Source organism: Bombina bombina, chromosome 1 (assembly GCF_027579735.1).
Source record: "Bombina bombina isolate aBomBom1 chromosome 1, aBomBom1.pri, whole genome shotgun sequence".
Taxonomy (NCBI): Eukaryota; Metazoa; Chordata; class Amphibia; order Anura; family Bombinatoridae; genus Bombina; species Bombina bombina.
The window spans coordinates 1494408625-1494430544 of record NC_069499.1 but is presented as its reverse complement, the minus strand read 5'-3'; the positions used below and the strand labels follow the sequence as shown (position 1 = coordinate 1494430544).

Genomic DNA, 21920 nt, shown 5'->3' with positions numbered 1-21920 from the left:
ATTCTAATTTTTCGAGTTTCACCTGTATATCTGTATCATGCATACGACATTTCAAACAAAGTGGCTCTGTATTTCTGGTCTATTTAGCATTTCTTCAATGAATAAAAATGGTAATATTACCTAGATTAATTTATTTGGAAAAACAAGAAGCCCAGAATAAGTTTGAGTAGGCAACAAGCCGTCCCTCCACAAGGACGTTTGGGCTTACCAAATATTACATTTTAGAACTGGGTAATAATAATGAAATATACTATAGATTGAATTATCGGCAAATGGAATGTTATATGGCAAATAAGTAACTCCTTCATGCCTTGCTTATTTACCTTACAAACGCCTAGATTTAGAGTTCTGCGTTAGCCGTCAAAACCAGCGTTAGAGGCTCCTAACGCTGGTTTTTACCGCCCGCTGGTATTTGGAGTCAGTCAGGAAAGGGTCTAACGCTCACTTTGCAGCCGCGACTTTTCCATACCACAGATCCCCCTACGCCATTTGCGTATCCTATCTTTTCAATGGGATCTTTCTAACGCTGGTATTTAGAGTCTTGGCTGAAGTGAGCATTAGAAATCTAACGACAAGACTCCAGCCGCAGAAAAAAGTCAGGAGTTAAGAGCTTTATGGGCTAATGCCGGTTCATAAAGCTCTTAACTACTGTGCTCTAAAGTACACTAACACCCATAAACTACCTATGTACCCCTAAACCGAGGCCCCCCCACATCGCCGCCACTCTAATAAAATTTTTTAACCCCTAATCTGCCGACCGCACACCGCCGCAACCTACGTTATCCCTATGTACCCCTAATCTGCTGCCCCTAACACCGCCGACCCCTATATTATATTTATTAACCCCTAATCTGCCGCCACCAACATCGCTGCTACCTTACCTACAATTATTAACCCCTAATCTGCCAACCGGACCTCACCGCTACTATAATAAAGTTATTAACCCCTAATCGGCCTCACTCCCGCCTCACTAACCCTATAATAAATAGTATTAACCCCTAATCTGCCCTCCCTAACATTGCCGACACCTAACTTCAAGTATTAACCCCTAATCTGCCAACCGGACCTCACCGCTACTATAATAAATGTATTAACCCCTAAAGCTAAGTCTAACCCTAACACTAACACCCCCCTAAATTAAATATAATTTAAATCTAACGAAATAAATTAACTATTATTAAATAAATTATTCCTATTTAAAGCTAAATACTTACCTGTAAAATAAACCCTAATATAGCTACAATATAAATTATAATTATATTGTAGCTATTTTAGGATTTATATTTATTTTACAGGCAACTTTGTATTTATTTTAACCAGGTACAATAGCTATTAAATAGTTAAGAACTATTTAATAGCTACCTAGTTAAAATAAGTACAAAATTACCTGTAAAATAAATCCTAACCTAAGTTACAATTAAACCTAACACTACACTATCAATAAATTAATTAAATAAAATACCTACAATTAAATCTAACACTACACTATCAATAATTAATTACATACAAATCCCTACAAATAAATACAATTAAATAAACTAACTAAAGTACAAAAAATAAAAAAAAGCTAAGTTACAAAAAATAAAAAAATTAATTACAAACATAATAAAAATATTACAACAATTTTAAGCTAATTACACCTACTCTAAGCCCCCTAATAAAATAACAAAGCCCCCCAAAATAAAAAAATGCCCTACCCTATTCTAAAATTAAAATAGAAAAGCCCTTTTCCCTTACCAGCCCTTAAAAGGGCCTTTTGCGGGGCATGCCCCAAATAATTCAGCTCTTTTGCCTGTAAAAATAAACACAATACCCCCCCCCAACATTACAACCCACCACCCACATACCCCTAATCTAACCCAAACCCCCCTTAAGTAAACCTAACACTAAGCCCCTGAAGATCTTCCTACCTTATCTTCACCACACCGGGTATGACCGATCCGTCCAGGCTCCGAAATCTTCATCCAAGCCCAAGCGGGGGCTGGAGATCCATCATCCGGCTGAAGTCTTCTATCAAGCAGCTGAAGAAGTCCAGAAGAGGCTCCAAAGTCTTCATCCTATCTGGGCAGAAGAGGAGATCCGGACAGGCAACCATCTTCATCCAAGCGGCATCTTCTATCTTCATCCGATGATGAGCGGCTCCATCTTGAAGACCTCCGGCGCGGATCCATCCTCTTCTTCCGACGTCCTAAGTCCGAATGAAGGTTCCTTTAAATGACGTCATCCAAGATGGCGTCCCTTGAATTCCGATTGGCTGATAGGATTCTATCAGCCAATCGGAATTAAGGTAGGGAAAATCTGATTGGCTGATTGAATCAGCCAATCAGATTGAGCTCGCATTCTATTGGCTGTTCCGATCAGCCAATAGAATGCGAGCTCAATAGAATCCTATCAGCCAATCGGAATTCGAGGGACGCCATCTTGGATGACGTCCCTTAAAGGAAACTTCATTCGTCGTCTAGTCGTCGGAAGAAGAGGATGGATCAGCGCCGGAGGTCTTGAAGATGGAGCCGCTCGTCATCGGATGGAAGAACATAGCAGATTCCGCTTGGATGAAGATGTTTGCTGGTCCAGATGTCCTCTTCTGCCCGGATAGGATGAAGACTTCTGCCCGAAGATGGACTTCTTCATTCGCCGCTTGCGCCAAGACTTCAGCAGGAGGATGGACGTCTTCAGCTCCCGCTTGGGCTTGGATCAAGACATCGGAGCCTGGATCGATCGGTGATACCCGGCGTGGTGAAGATAAGGTAGGAAGATCTTCAGGGGCTTAGTGTTAGGTTTATTTAAGGGGGGTTTGGGTTAGATTAGGGGTATGTGGGTGGTGGGTTGTAATGTTGGGGGGGGTATTGTATTTTTTTTTTCCAGGCAAAAGAGCTGTTTACTTTGGGGCATGCCCCGCAAAAGGCCCTTTTAAGGGCTGGTAAGGTAACAGAGCTTTTCTAATTTTATTTTAGAATAAGGTAGGGATTTTTTTTTATTTTGGGGGGCTTTGTTATTTTATTAGGGGGTTTAGAGTAGGTGTAATTAGCTTAAAATTGTTGTAATATTTTTAATATGTTTGTAAATATTTTTTTATTTTTTGTAACTTAGTTCTTTTTTATTTTTTGTACTTTAGTTAGTTTATTTAATTGTATTTATTTGTAGGTATTGTATTTAATTAATTTATTGATAGTGTAGTGTTAGGATTAATTGTAACTTAGGTTAGGATTTATTTTACAGGTAATTTTGTAATTATTTTAACTAGGTAGCAATGAAATAGTTATTAACTATTTAATAGCTATTGTACCTGGGTAAAATGAATACAAAGTTGCCTGTAAAATAAATATTAATCCTAAAATAGCTACAATATAATTATAATTTATATTGTAGCTATATTACGATTTATTTTACAGGTAAGTATTTAGCTTTAAATAGGAATAATTTATTTAATGAGAGTTAAATTATTTAGTTAGATTTAAATTATATTTAACTTAGGGGGGTGTTAGGGTTAGGGTTAGGGTTAGACTTAGCTTTAGGGGTTAATACATTTATTAGAGTAGCGGTGAGGTCCGGTCGGCAGATTAGGGGTTAATAATTGTAGGTAGGTGGAGGCGACGTTGGGGGTGGCAGATTAGGGGTTAATAAATATAATATAGGGGTCGGCGGTGTTAGGGACAGCAGATTAGGGGTACATAGGGATAACATAGGTTGCGGCGGTGTACAGAGCGGCAGATTAGGGGTTAATTGTGTAATGCAGGTGTCAGCGATAGCGGGGGCGGCAGATTAGGGGTTAATAAGTGTAAGGTTAGGGGTTTTTAGACTCGGGGTTCATGTTAGGGTGTTAGGTGCAGACTTAGGAAGTGTTTCCCCATAGGAAACAATGGGGACGCGTTAGGAGCTGAACGCTGCTTTTTTGCAGGTGTTAGGCTTTTTTTCAGCTCAAAATGCCCCATTGTTTCCTATGGGGGAATCGTGCATGAGCACGTTTTTGAAGCTGGCCGCGTCCGTAAGCACCGCTGGTATTTAGAGTTGCAGTGGCGGTAAATTATGCTCTACGCTCCCTTTTTGGAGCCTAACGCAGCCATTCTGTGAACTCTAAAGTGGTATTTAAAAGGTGCGGGGGGAAAAAAACACGCGTAGCTAACGCACCCCTTTGGCCGCAGAACTCTAAATCTAGCCGAAAGAAAACAGAATTAACAAGCTTTGTAAATATAAAGATACCATATGGGTATGAAATCAGGTAAACAAATATTTTAAAAGAATTTCAGAATAATTATAAAATATTCTTATACAGGGAAATTCCTGGAAACCAATACCCGTTTTCATCACAATGGGGAGCAAGAGGTTTTAATAAAATACAGGATTTTTGGGGGGAAAATACTTTCAAAATATTTTTTTTATATCTCATTTCAAGATTGTCAATGAGGAGGTTAGGGTGTGTGGAATGCAGGAACAGATACACAGAACAATGAAAGTCTTTTAAAAGCTTTAGTGATTGATAAACAAAAGTAAAGTTGGTAGTTCAGATCGAAGATCACAGAAACAGCAAGTTTGAACATAGGCCTTATGGAAAACACTAGCCCAATACAAGGTACAGGTTTTTCAGCAGGCACAGAATACCCAGCGGGTACTGTTGCTGAAGCTGTCACAGGATACCAGATAGGTACAGCAGACACAGCTGGTTTGAAGAACGCTGTCACTGTTATGGTAGACACAGGTTTCTCAGCAGGCACAGGATACCCTGCGGCTACTGTTAATGAGATATCAGATAGGTACAGCTTCAGGAACAAGGTGAGCATACACAGGTTGGTAAGTATGCTTGGTCTCTGGAACAAAGTGAGCCTACATAGGTATCAGGTAGCTTGGTTTCAGGAGCAAGTTGAGGATACACAGGTATTGGAAAAGTATGCTTGGTCTCTGGAGCCAGGAACAAGGTAGGTAAGGCAATAACTAAGCCCAGAAAGATGGGTTGGGTGAGCCTTTATTGGAACTCCCACACCTGACTCCTCTATGTGGGAGTTTCTGTAATTAAGATGCGGCCCCTTTAAATCTAGACAGCACGCAACTACAACCCCCTAGAGAACTAAAGCTGCAGCAAGGTCGAAGTCTCGTCGTCCCTCCACATGGGACACAGAGATAGAAGACACTCTCGGCTTTCACTGAGACCTCTCAGTCCGGCCCCTTCGGTTCCAGTAGGTACCCTCACAATGTCATATATATACAAACTAGACATTACATTTTTTCAGTGATAAGTTTATCAGCTAAATTTTGGGATGAACATATAATTGACGATAAGATTAAGAAATGTGAGAACGGTAAATATTAATTAGCATATTTACATAGGAAATGAAAAGACCAAAAAGCAAATCTTGTAAAGATAACAAAAGTATGTCAAGGTCTACTATGCCCTAAAGTTAAAGAGGAGATAATATTATTTAGTTTAAGTAATATAAAGAAAATTACTTTAGCAACAGAGATGAGAGAATCATATTTGAGAGTTCTATATTTGGACTATTTAACTTCAACAAGCTGTGGACCCTTTTATGTCCCTTTAGGGTTGTGCAACCGTTTATGCTTTGGTAAGTTAGAAAACTAGTTAGGGAGAGAGGAGGAATATATTGTTCAAAATCAAATATATATACTTTGAAAGTTTGAGGACAGTAGCAATTAAAACAGATAATTTTTTAAGTGAGATTTTTATGTGTGACATACACCTTTTACAACACAGATAAATCTATAAACTCTCAGCTTAAAGAGACACAAACGTCAAAATGATTCAAATAGAGCCTGCAAGTAAAAAGATCCAATTCACTCCTATTATCTATATGCACACTAGTATATGCACACTTTTGGAGGCATCATCTCCTACTAAGCAGGTATATATATATATATATATATATATATATATATATATATATATATATATATATGCATTTTGTGATTGGCTGGTGGCTGTCACATGATGCAGAAGGAAGGGAATGGAAGCAACTTTGAAATTTGTTCCAAAAAAACAACTATTTTTAAGTTTAAACTATGAGTTACTACATTAACATTTTATGAAGCATTTGTTGATTAAGCAATTCTACTGTAATTAATTGTCCTTTAATGTTATAACCACTTGCTGCACTTTTTCAAGTTTACTTACTTTGTCCTTGTGTTGTATTTTTCTGTTTTGATAATTGATAATATTTATTATAACAACAACAAAAAAAGCTGCATTAAAAACATATCTAGGTAGCAGCAGTATACATTCACCGTACTTACAAGATTGGCTTCTTGTTTGGTGTAGAAATATAATGTTGTATTCTGGAGCCTGAACCAGTACTTGGCCCATATAGATTTCTGATGAGAAAAAAACAAAATAGAATAATTTAAGATACCCCTTTCAAGTGTCCTTGTCCTAAATTATCTTTTGTTTTGTTTTTTAACAGTTTTGCTAAGGATGCACTGATAAGTGCTGGAAACTCTAGAGGTTCTCAGCGACAATGTAGAATGCAACACATACAAAACTTAATAATATAATTCGCTCTTTCAGGATAGAATAACATGAAGTCCTGAATAATAAAGAAGGTTTGCCACCTTACAAACTTTGTCCTGCATAACCTAATAGTGAGAAAGGTGCTTGACAAATAGCCATTAGGATCTTGAGTAGGGGCATAGCTTCTTAACCATACAATAGTTAGAATGTAGACGGAAACATGATGGAACAGAAAGCCGTTCATCTCAGTATTTTGGACACAGCCAGTTAGGACTAGAACATGAATGAAACATATGCTATATAATGAGGGAGAAACGGTCTTTAAACTATGAATCACTAAAAGGAACAATAGAGATAATATGTCATAGAGAAATTATGGAATAGGCTCATTTGTAGATGATGCTGAGAAAAAAAGTCTAGACAAATTAAATTATTATTATTCACATAGAGTAAAAGGAGAAGTTAGACTAGAATTAAACTAGTGCATAAGGATTTCCATATTTTGTGTGTAAAAAAAATCTTGTCCATGAGACATTTATTGTAGATAAAATTATAAAAATATAATTTTATCAGAATATTTAATTTTTTAACAGATTGCTACTTTTTATTAATATTTTAATTTATTTGTATAATATTACAAAATTCCGTAGTGCTGACCCTTACTTAGTTTACAAAGCGGTTAAAATGCATAGTTGTGTACCTCAGCCATCTCAGTTAGTGTGCAGGTGCAGACGTGTATTCTCCGATCACTGGCTGTATTCTAATCTGAAGCAGAATGTTTGTTTGGTTTTCCTGGAAGGGAAACTTGACTATGAACGGGATTACAAGTGGAGCACAAAAATGTTAGTTCTACTATCCGCTACCATTGCTTGAGTTACATGCTTTTATTACTAGCTAAAATAAACATCAGCTTTTAAAACCTGTCTGTAGAATTTATATGCCATCCCCATCCAAAGTGGTGTAATATATATTTTATTATTATTATTATTATTATTATTATTATTTACTTACTTTAATTAATAAATATATTTTATTCTTCTACCATTTTTTATTCTCTCCGCTCTCTTCCACTTCCTGTTTTGTAGTGCAGTGATGTATAGGGGCCCATTTATCAAGCTCCGAACGGAGCTTGTGGGTCCGTGTTTCTGGCGAGTCTTCAGAAACTCCAGTTATGAAGCAGCGGTCTAAAAACCACTGCTCCATAACCCTGTCCGTCTGCTCTGATGAGGCGGACAGGAATCGCTGGAAATCAACCCAACCGAGTACGATCGGGTTGATTGACACCTCCCTGCTGGCGGCCGATTGGCCGCAAGTCAGCAGGGGGCGGCGTTGCACCAGCAACTCTTGTGAGCTGCTGGTACAATTTTAAATGCGGAGAGCGTATTGCTCTCCGAATTCAGCGAGGTCTTGCGGACCTGATCCGCACTGTCGAATCAGGTCCGCAAGAACTTTAATAAATAGGCCCCATAGAGAGGTCCACCCACTCTAAGTTGCAGGTAATGGCCACTCCCAAGAGGAAGACGAAATGCAGATGCGTATATGCAGCCTCTCCAATGTAAATAGTGATTGTTTACTTGGAGAGCTACAAGAAGGTTTGTTATTGCCAGATCGCTTCCCCTTATAAATGGCCAATACTTTCAATAATGTAAGTCCAATATAAAGTTGAAAAAATATTTATATACAGTATATTCATTATTATTATCATCACATTATTATGCTGAATATCCTTTCAGTACCAGTGCGAATGTGCACTGTGGCTTCTTTCTCTTGAGAGCACACATACATTACTTTCAACAATCAGTGCAGCTAACTAGACGATTGGATAAGCAGATCCAATGTAAAAGAATACAAAGAATACCGTTGCAAGGGAATTTGGTGGGGCAACATAAAATGAAAACAATTACAAGTAACTTACATTCCTTAAAGTTAAAATAATTTTTTTAAAAGTCTTTATTTTATCAATTACAGTCTGTCTATTTGTAATGCAACAGGTTACACTATAATATGTCTTTAATTTATTTACATATAATTCTCATGCATTTTGTTATGCAAACTATCAAGTATTAATGGCTTACTTAATGTCTTCAAAGGTGCACATTTATCAGCACTATTTTGTGTTGCACTCAATTGCAGCACTTAACTCTCCATATGAACGCTAATAGAGCTCCATGTGCTCTGTGCTATCTGTTAAAAAGTAGAGTGCACTAAAAAAATGCACCTCCCTCTAATGACCATTATGTAGGTATCTGACCCTAATTTGGCCTCCTGGTTCCATATTTGCGATCGCACATCTAGCCAAGCATAGAGAAAAACAGGAAAGGACGAAGGATGGAAAATTAGGTGCAAGCCTGAACTGTTGATAATGAACCCACCACACAGAAAAAATATAAGAGCACTAGTTTAAATAAAACATAACCTTTATTGGTTGTTAAAACAGGACATACAGCCAAATCAAAGCAGATAGAGATGGGATACCTCTGGCTGACAGGCTTACGCGTTTCGGCATAGCCGTAATCATAGCATACTGTTGCCAGCCACAGGTGTGCATTATATACATGATTAGAAACAACACCATTGGTTAAAAGTGACATATCGTTAAAAACAACAACACGACCAAAGTAAATCTAAATTTAACTCCACATGTCCTGGGGGTGAGTGGTGCTATTATTCTAACAACATATTGAGCCTATATGTATATAATGCACACCTGTGGCTGGCAACAGTATGCTATGATTACGGCTATGCCAAAACACGTAAGCCTGCCAGCCAGGTATCCCATCTCTATCTGCTTTGATTTCACTGTATGTCCTGTTTTAACAACCAATAAAGGTTATGTTTTATTTAAACTAGCGCTCTTATATTTTTTCTGTGTGGTGGACTCTTATGCCCAAAGAGCGCTAGTGTCCCTGCCTTGTATCCTGCAATTATCCCCGGAGTATCCAGCAACACTTGAACGCTGAATTCAATAAATCCCACGGAGCCACAGTGCCGGTCTGTGTAAGAGGCGCGGCAAAAGGCAGTTTGAGGATTGGAGGATTCCTAGAGAAGACTTTGAGTGACGGTGGTTGTGGTGCCATTCTAGAAATCCGGTTGGAGGATCATCTGCTGTAAGTTGGATACGCCCCCTGGTGGGCGTGGAAACACAGTGCCTCTGGAAAAGTGCCGGGTAGTGATGTTTGTGTCGGATGAGACACGACGATACAGAGTGCGGAGGAAGTAAAAGTACCTAACGGCTCTCCCTCCAGGATTCCCGCTGAGCCCTTGAGCTCTCCGAGTTGAAGCTATTAGAGGTGAGACTGTATCGTATCATACAACGTGTTCATACTGCATGTATACTTCCGATACCTATACACATACTCTGGGTACACCGTAATTATTAATTGCGGTGTGTGATCAACAGGATTTTTTTCATCATACTTTGTTGTTTGTGTGACTGGTTCCCTCACTTTGCTTTTGGTTTTGTCTGTTGATAATGAAAACAGTATAAAATGGAAGGGTCTCATGTACTCTCACCACCATGAAACAAATTAATTAATTTATCAGGTAAACATACATTTTGTTTTCTTTCATATGGTGGTGAGAGTCCATGAGCCATAACTTCTGAAATCTAATGCCCAAGCTGTGGAGTCCAGGATACAAAGAAAAAGGGTGGAACAAAAAGAAAGGCAGGCATATCAATGACCAGACACTGAAGCAAAAACATTGAAATGGTAAAAATTTTGTAAAAGTATAGAGAGAATACCAAGTTGCAGTCTTGAAAATTTGCTCTACAGAAGAGAAGACTCATTTTTAAACGCCCATGAAGCGGATCTTGTAATATGAGGTGGAGTTTCCCCGCCTCCTAGTATGCTTTGCGAATTAAGGGCTAGATTACAAGTGAGGCCCAAAAGGTTTTGCGCAAGGGATATTGTGTTTTCGCAATCATTTTTAATTACGCTGATATTACAAGTTGAGTGAAATCTATGCTACAATAACTGTTTTGCAAAACTAAAAAGTTACATTAAATACTTTAAAAGTACATTACAAATTACAGTTACACTCATATTAACACTGTATTAAAAACATTTAAAAAAAATATTGTTCAAAAAAGTTATAAGGGCTCAAAGATATGAGATCTCAGTGTTAGAAAAAAAAAAAAAAAGCTGGGATATTCCCCTTCCCTACAGGAAGTGGCAGAGAGAGCACCCACAGCAGAGCTGTCTATATAGCTCCTCCCTTAGCTCCACCCCCCCAGTCATTCGACCGAAGGCTAGGAAGAAAAAGGAGAAACTATAGGGTACAGTGGTGACTGAAGTTTTTTAAATAAAAATATACTACCTGTCTTAAATAGACAGGGCGGGCCGTGGACTCGATACATCACAAAAGAAAGAAATTTATCAGGTAAGCATAAATTCTGTTTTCTCTTGTAAGATGTATCGAGTCCACGGATTCATCCATACTTATGGGATACCAATACCAAAGCTTTAGGACACGGATGAAGGGAGGGACAAGACAGGTTCCTTAAACGGAAGGCACCACTGCTTGTAGAACCTTTCTCCCAAAAATAGCCTCCGAAGAAGCAAAACAATCGAATTTGTAAGCCGTCTTACAAATCTGTTCAACAGAAGCCTCATTTTTAAAAGCCCATGTGGAAGCCACTGCTCTAGTAGAATGAGCAGTAATTCTTTCAGGAGGCTGCTGGCCAGCAGTCTCATAAGCCATACGGATGATGCTTTGCAGCCAAAAAGAAAGAGAGGTAGCCGTAGCCTTTTGACCTCTCCGCTTACCAGAATAGACAACAAGCAATGAAGATGTTTGACAGAAATCTTTGGTTGCTTGTAAATAGAACTTTAAAGCACGAACCGCATCAAGATTGTGAAACAGATGTTCCTTCTTTGAAGAAGGATTAGGACACAGCGAAGGAACAACAATTTCCTGATTGATATTCCTATTAGAAACAACCTTAGGAAGGAATCCAGGTTTGGTACGTAAAACCACCTTATCTGCATGGAAAATAAGATAAGGTGAGTCACACTGTAAAGCAGATAACTCAGAAACTCTTTGAGCCGAAGAGATAGTTACTAAAAACAAAACTTTCCAAGATAGAAGCTTAATATCTATGGAATGCATAGGTTCAAACGGAACCCCTTGAAGAACTTTAAGAACCAAGTTTAGGCTCCATGGCGGAGCAAGAGGTTTAAATACAGGCTTGATCCTGACCAAGGCCTGACTAAACGCTTGAACGTCTGGGACATCTGCCAGACGTTTGTGTAAAAGAATAGACAAAGCAGATATTTGTCCCTTTAAGGAACTAGCTGATAATCCCTTCTCCAATCCTTCTTGGAGAAAAGACAAAATTCTAGGAATCCTAATCTTACTCCATGAGTAACCCTTGGATTCAAACCAACAAAGATATTTGCGCCAAATCTTATGATAGATTTTTCTGGTGACAGGCTTTCTAGCCTGAATCAGGGTATCAATGACCGACTCAGAGAAACCACGCTTTGATAGAATTTTTAGTGTAGATTTAAATTATTTGAGTAGGGTTAGGTGTTTAAACATATAATATAGTTAATTTAATTTGTAGTTTTATGTAATTTTAGTATAAAAGTTAGGTTAGATTAATTTTTATTTTAATATAGTTTAATGTAATTTTAGTTTAAAAGTTAGGTTGGATTAATCATTAATTTAATATAGTTTAATGTAATTTTATTATAATAGTTAGAATTGGTTAATTAATAGTTTAATATAGTTTAATTTAAATCTAAAGAGAGGTTTAAATTTATTATAAGATAGGGATGAGTTAATATTTAATGTAAGGTTAGCGGGTTGTTAGGTTTAGGGGTTAATAGTTTATTTTAGTTTATGGCGATGTGGGGGGCTGGCAGTTTAGGGGTTAATAGGTTTCGTAAGTGCTAGTGATGTGGGAGGCCAGGGGTTTAGGGGTTAACAACTTTATTTAGTTGCGGTGGGCTCCGGGAGCGGCGGGATAGGGGTTAATAACTTTTATTTAAGTGGCGGCGGTGTAGGAGCAGCAGATTAGGGGTTAATAAGTATAATGTAGGTGGCGGCGGTGTCGGGGCGGCAGATTAGGGGTTAATAAGTATAATGTAGGTGGGGGCGGCAGATTAGGGGTGTTTAGACTTGGGGTTTATGTTAGGGTGTTAGGTGTAAACGTAACTTTTATTCTCCCATAGGAATCAATGGGATATCGGGCAGCAGCGAACATAAGCTTTTGCTGCTTTCAGACTCCCATTGATTCCTATGGCATCCGCCGCCTCCAGGGATTGAAAACCAGGTACGCTGGGCCGGAATAGTGGCGAGCGTACCTGGTAGATTAGCAATTCGGAACATCTGTAGTGACGTAACCATCGATCTGTGTCGGACTGAGACCGGCGGATCGTATGTTACGTCACAAAATTCTACTTTTGACGTTCTGTAGCCTTTGATAAATAAGGCGAATCAAGTTTTCCACAATTACGCTGCGGAATTCCAGCGTATTTGCGGTTGACGGCTTGATAAATAGGCCTCATTGATTCAAGGGAGGAAAGCATAATTCTGTCACTATATAAAGCCATGGTAAGACCTCACCTTGAGTATGGAGTGCAGTTCTGGGGACTGATCACAAAAAAAGATATTGCAGAACTAGAAAAAGTTCAGAGAAGGGCCACAAAGCTAATAAGGGAATTGGAGAATTTAACCAATGAGGAGAGGCTAGCCAAACTGGGTCTGTCTTCTTTAGAAAAAAGGCGCTTGAGAGGTGACATGATTACTTTATAAAACTATATTCAAGGCCCATATACAGAAATGGCAGAAGCTCTGTTTATTCCAAGAAAATTGTTTCTGACAAGAGGTCACAATTTAAGGTTGGAGGAAAGGACATATAATCTCCTGCAACGGAAACGTTTTTTCACTGTAAGAGCAATAAAATTGAGGAACTCATTACCAAAGGAGGTAGTGAATGCCAATACCCTAGATACATTTAAAAATAGTCTGTATCTAAACAAAATTCATGAATATGATTGCTAGTATTAAATGGATCACCTTTTAGTGGGGTTATTTAAGCGTAACTGGAGCTTTTTGTAAGTATTTTAGATTTGTATATGTTGAACTCGATGGACTTCGGTCTTTTTCAACCTTATCTACTATGTTACTGCATTATTTCTAAGTTGACAAGTAGAGTATTTCCTCTTATGAACAATCAAAAACAATTACTTTAGAAAGACTAAAGTAGAAACTCAATGCAACAAAAGTGAATAAACATGTGATCCCTGACACACAAATTAGATAATCAAAACAATATTGAGTACACCTGTTATTTCCAATTGGCCTAATTGCATGGATATGGTTATAAAATGACCTGGGAACATCAGAACTTTCTCAATTTTGGACCTATGGGCTGTGTCTATCTGCATGTCTGCATCATGGCTCCACATGGAAAAGAATTGCCAGAGAAATTGAACATTCTGATTGTTAGACTTCATAAAGATGAAAAATGATACAGGAAGATAGTTGACCAACTAAAAATCAGTTGAAACACAGTTGCAGCAGTAATCAGGAGGTATAGAACAAGTCATAGTACCACTAATCAGAGCTGCAGTAATCGTCCTCCTAAAATGATGCCATGGACAGTGCGCTACATGCACAATCTAGCTCTGAAAATTAGACGGGCCAGACTTTGCTCAGGGGTTATTAATGGAAATTGGAGTTTCTTTGACAGCTCAGACAGTGCGAAAAACTTTGCATAATGTCAACCTCTATGGACGGTGTCCAAGAAAAAGAAACTTGCTTGCTCTTCAGCCAAAATTGCAAGATTACATTTTGCTTAACAGCATGAAAAGAAACCTAATGAATATTGGGAGCACATTTTTTGGTGTTTGTGTGGTCAGGATTATTATAGTGAATACATAGTCCCAACAGTGAAGCAAAGAGGTTGGAGTGTGATGAAATGGGGCTGACATTTATAGATAGCACAATAAATAGCTGTGGATAAACCAAAATAAAAGAAATTCGATTTAACTAAAAATTAAAAAAACAGATTTTTTATTTTATTAAAAAAATAATAATGTATGTTTACCTGATAAATTAATTTCTTTCATGCGGGTGAGAATACATGATCCATCACTCTTGGAAATTACTCTTCCCTACCACTAGGAGGAGGCAAAGGTTTTCAAACCCCTGGAACTCTATAAAACCCAAACCACCTCACTGGCAACTCAGTCTGACATATAGCCAACTCGAAGAGGTAGGATGATAATCAAGTGCAAACAAATAGGAGCAGAGAAAAAAGAAGTGCGTAAGAACAAAACTACACCAGAAAAACACAGTGGGGTCTTGTGGACTCTCAACACCATTAAAGAAATTAATTTATCAGATAAACATAAATGATGTTTTCTTTAATACAGGTGGTGAGAGTCCATGATCCCTTACTCCTGGGAACTAATACCCAAGCAGTGAAGTAATGAAACAAAGGATGGGATTTAAGAAACATCTTTTTTCCCTTAAAGACTAAATACACAACCCCAATAAAACCCCAAAAAGGCCAAGAACCATGCAATGAAAAAAAAACAGGCAAATAACCATCCTGAGACAACTACCTGGAGGACTTACCTACCAAAGGCCACCTCAGAAGAAGCAAAAACACCAAAATGGTAGAAAGAAAAAAGACCTCCCTTGCAAAGTTGGACAACTGAAGTCTTATTCCTTAAAGGCCAATAAATGGCATTTGATATAATAGAATGAGCTGTAATTTGTTAAGGGGAAGGCTAACCTGCTTCCAAGAAAACCTTATGGAATGGAAGTCTCAACCAAGAAGACAAAGAAATGGCAGACACTTACTGCCCTTTTCTGTAACTAGAAAAGAACACAAACAAATTAGAAGGTTGTCTGAAAACTAAGGCAGTGTCAATATAAAACTTTGACATCTTAACAACAAATTCATGTCTGATACAGACAACAGATAAAAAACTAGGAAATAAAACAAATCTAGTCCAAAGAAACTGCCTTATCCTAAAAAAATAAGATAAGAAATATCACATAAAAGAGCAGATAAATCAGAAAACACAATGCTTATATAAAAAAGAGAAGCCTGCAAAACCATCAAAACCAAAATAAAACTCAAAGAAGGAGAAATTTGGTTTAACAATAGACTTAACGCTAGCCAATGCAAGAACAAAGCTAGAACAAAGCTATGAATATCTGAAAGATTAGCAATCTTCCAAAGGGAAATAACTGAAAGAGCTTGAAATCTGACCCTTCAAAAAGAACGAGCAAATAAACCCTTATCCAAACCATCCTGCTAAAATCCTAGGAATTCTGAAAAGAATGCCAGTAAAAAAATCATGATCCTTATATAAAGTAATAAAGGTCCTCTAAGCCTTATAATAAAACTTCCTAAATACAGGCTCACAAACCTGTATCAGAGACTCAATACCAGAATAAGGTAACCCCCTCTGCTTAAGAACTATTCATTCATTCAAACTCTATGCCATCAGGAAGAGACTCAAAAGGGCAACTGGACATCTGAACTAGATTTGCATACCAAACACTGCGAGACCAAATCAAAGCAAATAGAATCACAGACGCTCCCTCTAGACTGATTAGGCAAACTACCCTGGAAGAAGTACCAGAGGTGGAAAAAAACATAAATTAGTCAAAATGGCCAAGGAACTACTTAAGCAACCACAAACACTGCTTGAGCATCTATGGACCTCACACATGACCTGAAAAGTCCGAATCTGAGAGACCCCAAAGATTGACTATCTAATAGAAGATATCCAGATGACAAGACCACTCTCCTGGATGCCAAGACTAACAACTGAGAAAAACTTTCCCAGATGTTAACTCCAGGAATATGAACAGCAGAATTTAAATAATAATTGACTTCAGCCCAGAAAAGAGTTCATGATACTTCCCTCATGGCCAGGAAACTGAGAGTTCCCCCTTGATGATTGACATACGTTACTGCTGAAACATAATTTAACTAAAATTGGAGATACGACTCCCTTTCCAACAGAGGCCAACTCTGAAGGACTCTAAAAACTGCACAGAGTTAAAAAAAATATAAGATTGAAACCTCGAAAAAAAGCCGTTTTCTGCAGGCAACCCACTCCCACGCATCATCCTTATACAGGTGCAGCCCCACTAACATTACGGCAACAACCTGTTTCGACCAGCAAGCGTGTGGGGTAAGTCAACATAACCCCAACCTCCAGATAATACTGAGACAAGAGCGCGAAAGCGCCGGCACCATATTGCCCTGGGAGCAGGGTGTAGATAACAGAGGTGACCAAGGTCCCACAACGGGACAGAGTAGCGGCAGCTCCAGAGGAGGGATTGCTGTTTGGGCACAATGACAGGGATACCGTGTGTAGTGAAAACGCATACTATTTCAGCTGGGCTTCAAGTTACCTGCGCATACATAGCCAGCCCTAATATCGTAGCTTCTGTCAGAAGCAACAGTGGTGCAGTCCACTCTAGAGGGGGTACACTAGAACACACTATGGCATCACTCACTGGCCCCACCAGATCTACACCCTTATTATAACAGATAGAGGGGTGCTGGGAATAACAAAAAGGAAAAATAAATAAATAAAAAATAAAATAAAAAGCAGCAACCAACGAAAGAAAAGAGAAACAAGCCTTATCTCTCCCACACATCCAAACCACCATTAAAAGTGATACAATACTGCCCTAATGTGGTAAAGGGACGCAACAACCGCCAAAGAGTGTACCCTACCTAATTTTCTTGCTAATGGAAGTGGATAAATATTTCCCTAGACTCTCCTCTTCACCAGCAAACACCATGAGTTCTAAATCTAGGTCTGCTGACAAAAAAATCAGCTTATGCAGGAACTGAAGTCCTTTTTTTGTCTAAAATGAAATCCCTACAGGCAGGGATGGATACCCTGACAAGTGAGGTCCGACTATATTCTTCTCGACTAACCAGCGCTGAGGGGAGGATTTCGGAGGTGGAGGATAGGCAGACGGAGACAGGTCACTCGGTGCAGTAATTACTCAAAAGCAACAAGCTCCTACAGGAACGGGTTGACGACCTGGGAAATCGAAGTCGTCGCAACAACCTGTGTATTGTGGGCGTCCCTGAGGGAGTCAGGTGCAAGGATCTCTTGGCTTTCACCGCCCTGGTCTTCCCCAAATTGCTGGGTATACCACAGTATATCCTACCCATAGATGTGGAGAGGGCTCATAGAATTGTTTTTGTGTGTGTGTGTGTCTGAGTGCTTTGTGTGTGTGTCTGAGTGTTTCTGTGTGTGTGCCTGAGTGTTTGTGTGTGTGTGTCTAAGTGTTTGTGTGTGTGCCTGAGTGTTTTGTGTGTGTGTCAGAGTGTTTTTGTGTGTGTTTTTGTGTGTGTGTGTCTGAGTGTGTTTCTGAGTGTTTGTATGTGCATCTGAGTGTGTTTTTAAGTGTGTCTGAGTGTGTCTGAGTGTTTGGATGTGTGTGTGCCTGTGTTTTTGTGTTTGTGTGTGTTTGCTTTCTGGGGGGGGGGGTGACACCATAACTTACCGCACCGGGTGACACCAACCCTAGTGACGCCACTGGACAAGTACTACATGTTATCAATTATTACTGGGAGAGGGGTGGAAAGGGCCCCGGGGAAGCACCCTCTGAGGCGTTTCTCCTATCACTCGACACCGAAAAGGCTTTTGATCGGGTAGAATGGCCTTATCTTTTTGACACACTTGGCAGATTTAAATTTAAGGGGCCCTTTATACATGCGCTTTGCAGGATTTACGATATTGGTTAATGGCCTTTTCTCTCCGTACTTTACCTTGATTTTCGACCTGGCACTAGGGCCGTTGGCTGTCAAGCCTAGGCAGACCTTCCCAGGAGTATCAATCAGAGGCAGTGTCCACAAACTTGCATTATATGCGGACGACATGCTCCTATTTGTTGATAACCCCCAAACCCATATACCTGTGATTCTGAATGCTCTTGACCTGTTTGGCAGATTCTCAGGTTATAAAATTAATAAAACAAAGTCTGAAATATTATGGCTTCACCGACATTCCCTGCATGTTATAGCCTACACTTTTGTAGAGCTATCCAATTCCCTATCATACCTAGGAATAAGCCTACACAAAAATCTGCATAAACTGTATGATTTGAACATAAAAAAACAATGCAAATCATTACACTCCCAGCTATCCAACTGCAGAAATCTTCCCCTGTCCCTCACAGGCCGCATTAACCTGCTCAAGATGGCCTTACTTCCAAAACAACTCTACCCTTTGCTGATCTCTAAAAGGGATCTGAGAGATCTGGAAATAGCTATTGGCCAGTTCCTATGGCAGGGGAAAAAACCCAGAATAGCAGCACGTAAACTTTACCTTTTCTATGCCAACGGAGGATTGAGCCTCCCAAACATTAAACTCTATAACTGGGCCACCCTGCTAAGACTCGTGACTGACTGGCAACTCAATATAACACACTTTTATGACCCACTCTTGGAGGAGGCTGTTGTCTCACCCTGTTCCCTGTCTTATTTGCCCTATTGTCCTAAAAACGAATTGTCCCCACAGGTTAAAAACAACATTCTATATCGTGACCCGCTTAAGATCTGGTCTCAGGCGCACAATCTATTAAAATGTCCACAATCCTCTCCTAAATACATTCCCCTTAGGGGTAATAGAGATTTCTCTGCAGGTGACGACTATGCTACTTTCAGTATCTGGTAGGGGAGCGTGTTGCGAAGGGTGGGGGATGTGCTAGATCCTGTGTTGCACACCGTCAGGTCATTCCAAGAATTGAAGGCTAAATATAACATCCCCAATAGTCATTTCTATGCATATTTGCAGCTTCTCCACTATATCAGAGAATTAGAAAAAAACTGTCCAACCTTCTGGAATAATGCCCCATTTACCATATCACGAATGACCTTTGGCCTGGGCCACTTCTCCATATCAGGCTTCTACCAAGAACTTCTTAGAGCTCAGACTGCAGAGGTCCAATCTAACCTCTTACAGAAAATGCACTTATTCAAGGGAAAAGTCCCTAATAGCCTTTAGGGAAGGTGGGAAAAAGGGGGGGTAGTCCCCCCTAGTGACCTCCAAATACAATCCTATGTGTAGAAAGGAGGTAGTGCCTAATGCCACAACATAATATTTAGAAAAAAGAGAGGAAGAACAGAAGCATTATTGGACACACTTAAAGGATGGATTACCAGTTATATCGTGGGGTATGGTGTAAGAGAGAATATGGATTAAAAATAAAATATAACGTTTATTAATTATGTTAAAAAAGGAAACAATATAACGTGTAAGACCAGTTAAGTAAAATATAACCTGATGCCAGTTAAGGCCAACACCTAGCCATTAAAGTTTTGTAAATATTATGAAAAAAGGAGAGAAGCAGTGCGGACGCTTTGATAAAGCAGATGCGAAACGCGCATCAGGCATTCGCATTGCTTCTCTCCTTTTTTTCATAATGTTTACAAAACTTTAATGGCTAGGTGTTGGCCTTAACTGGCATCAGGTTATATTATACTTAACTGGTCTTACACGTTATACAAACACCAACAACACGGTCCTTGACTTAAAAAATTGCCTTATGAAAGCTAAAAAGGCAACTCTCTCTTTATCACTAAGAGAAGCACAGGTCAGACTGATTAATCGGGACTATATTACTCCAAGCAGACGAATAAAATGGAACCCAACTTCCCTGAACCAGTGTATTAAATGTCAATATCACAATCCCTCCCTGACTAATTATTTCTATGATTGCCCCAGGGTTAAAAACATTTGGGGTCGTGTACAATATTGTCTTAGAATAACCCTAAAAGTAGAGGTTCTATATGATATATCCAACATCTATTTTTTTAATTGAACCAATGTAAAGGGTAACCTCCAACCTTTACTAACTCTCTTTACATTAATTGATAGACAATGTATCTTAACGTTGTGGTTTTCCAAGGCTCCTCCAACCCTGACACAATTCAAGCGCTTAATTTATAGACACCTGTTTATTGAGCAACATGATGTCATTCTAGACACTAAACACAGGTTACACACTTTTCTTAGAAAATAGAAACCTTTTCTGGAAACTCTCTCCCATGAAAAACAAAGACAGATACTTAAACCCTTCACTTATCATGAAATAATGTTATCAGCTGCTCTTAGAGGGGAATGGTCGGTGTTGTACGTAGACCCTGACACCCTTAATTTGAATCATAATCCAGAAGAAATACTTATAGAATCCCTACTATAGGCCATACCTATGATATTCTTTTTGCTTAGGATGCAGAGTCAACTCACTAAGCTTTGTGTTGTGGTCGTTGTTCAATTCAAGGTTTGGTTTGATTATTTTGTTTGAATTTTTGTTTACTGTTTTCTTTACTGTTTATTAATGTTTAAAATTGAGAGTCCTTGCAGGTATGCTCACATTGACCTCTTTGTACTAGGAGTGTTCCTCACATGGTCCCTTTGTAATATGCTTATTTCGACCAAAGATTGTATTTAAGGTATCAAGACCATTTGTTTGGTGCACTCAATTGTAAATGATAATACTAACCCAACTGTAACTGTCATATTGTGATGCCTATAAGTGAATTTTGTTCTCTCAATAAAAAAATAAAAAAATTGAAACTTCGCCATCAAGGAAACCAAAAAAAACCTTGTACTCGCTAGGACCCCCAGATGGCCCCCATCCTGAAAAACTTGCATTTGTAAAGAATACCGATCCAGTAGGATGAACAAATGAAGCCCCCCCTGCCTCAATCTGAAATCTAGATGAAATAGTAAAGTAAGACCCCTGCATCAGTGCCAAAGCATACAAAGCTGAAGAGGCTGAGTGAGAAAGGGAGCAAACAGAATAGCATCTGAACCCGCCAACATGCAACCTAAGATCTCCATGTAAAGAACAACTGAGGGAAGAAAAAGAAACAGAAGGTCTGGACAGACAGACACTGGCTTAATATTCCTTAAAACTATGAAGGAAAGATTCATGGAAACTGAATCTGAGAAATAACAATCTTAGTCTGAAGAACCAGAGAACTCTTTGGACAAAAAAGATTTTTCCAACCATGATGCTGAAGAAAACAACAGCTTGATGGTGAAATAATCTGCTAAATAAAAAGACGAAATTTACACCAAAATATCATCCAGAAAAGGAAACACTGCAATACCAACTAGATTTGTTTTCTTTCCTAGAGTTCTGATTATAGACAAAAGGGTAACCAGGAAAATATTCTGGGAGCTGAACCCAGACTAAAAGGTAGAGCAAAAAATTAATAATGCTAAACAAGAAAGGCAAACCTAGGAAACTGATGATGTTCCTAGAAAATAGGAACATGAAGATAAACATCCCATAAAACTATTACGGACATATACAGACCTTGCAAAATAAAAGGCTGTAAAATCCAAAAAGTCACTATTTATAAAAGAAAAACTCTGAAAATTCCTTCATATAAAGGAATAAAGAAGAGATTAAAATAAAATCCCTTTCCCTGTACCAGTGACGTGCAGTGAGG

The 21920-nt window shown here is 38.8% G+C and overlaps 1 protein-coding gene across 6 annotated transcripts in view; it reads right to left on the bottom strand.

Moving 5' to 3' along the window:
* Positions 1–21920, bottom strand: part of LOC128653928 (uncharacterized) — a 155520-nt gene that overhangs the window by 97510 nt on the left and 36090 nt on the right. For all 6 annotated transcript variants that reach the window (XM_053707543.1, XM_053707528.1, XM_053707536.1 and 3 more), the window contains exon 2: positions 6244–6321. In XM_053707543.1, coding sequence (XP_053563518.1) covers positions 6244–6321 — 78 coding nt within the window. The remainder of the gene's footprint in view (positions 1–6243; positions 6322–21920) is intronic.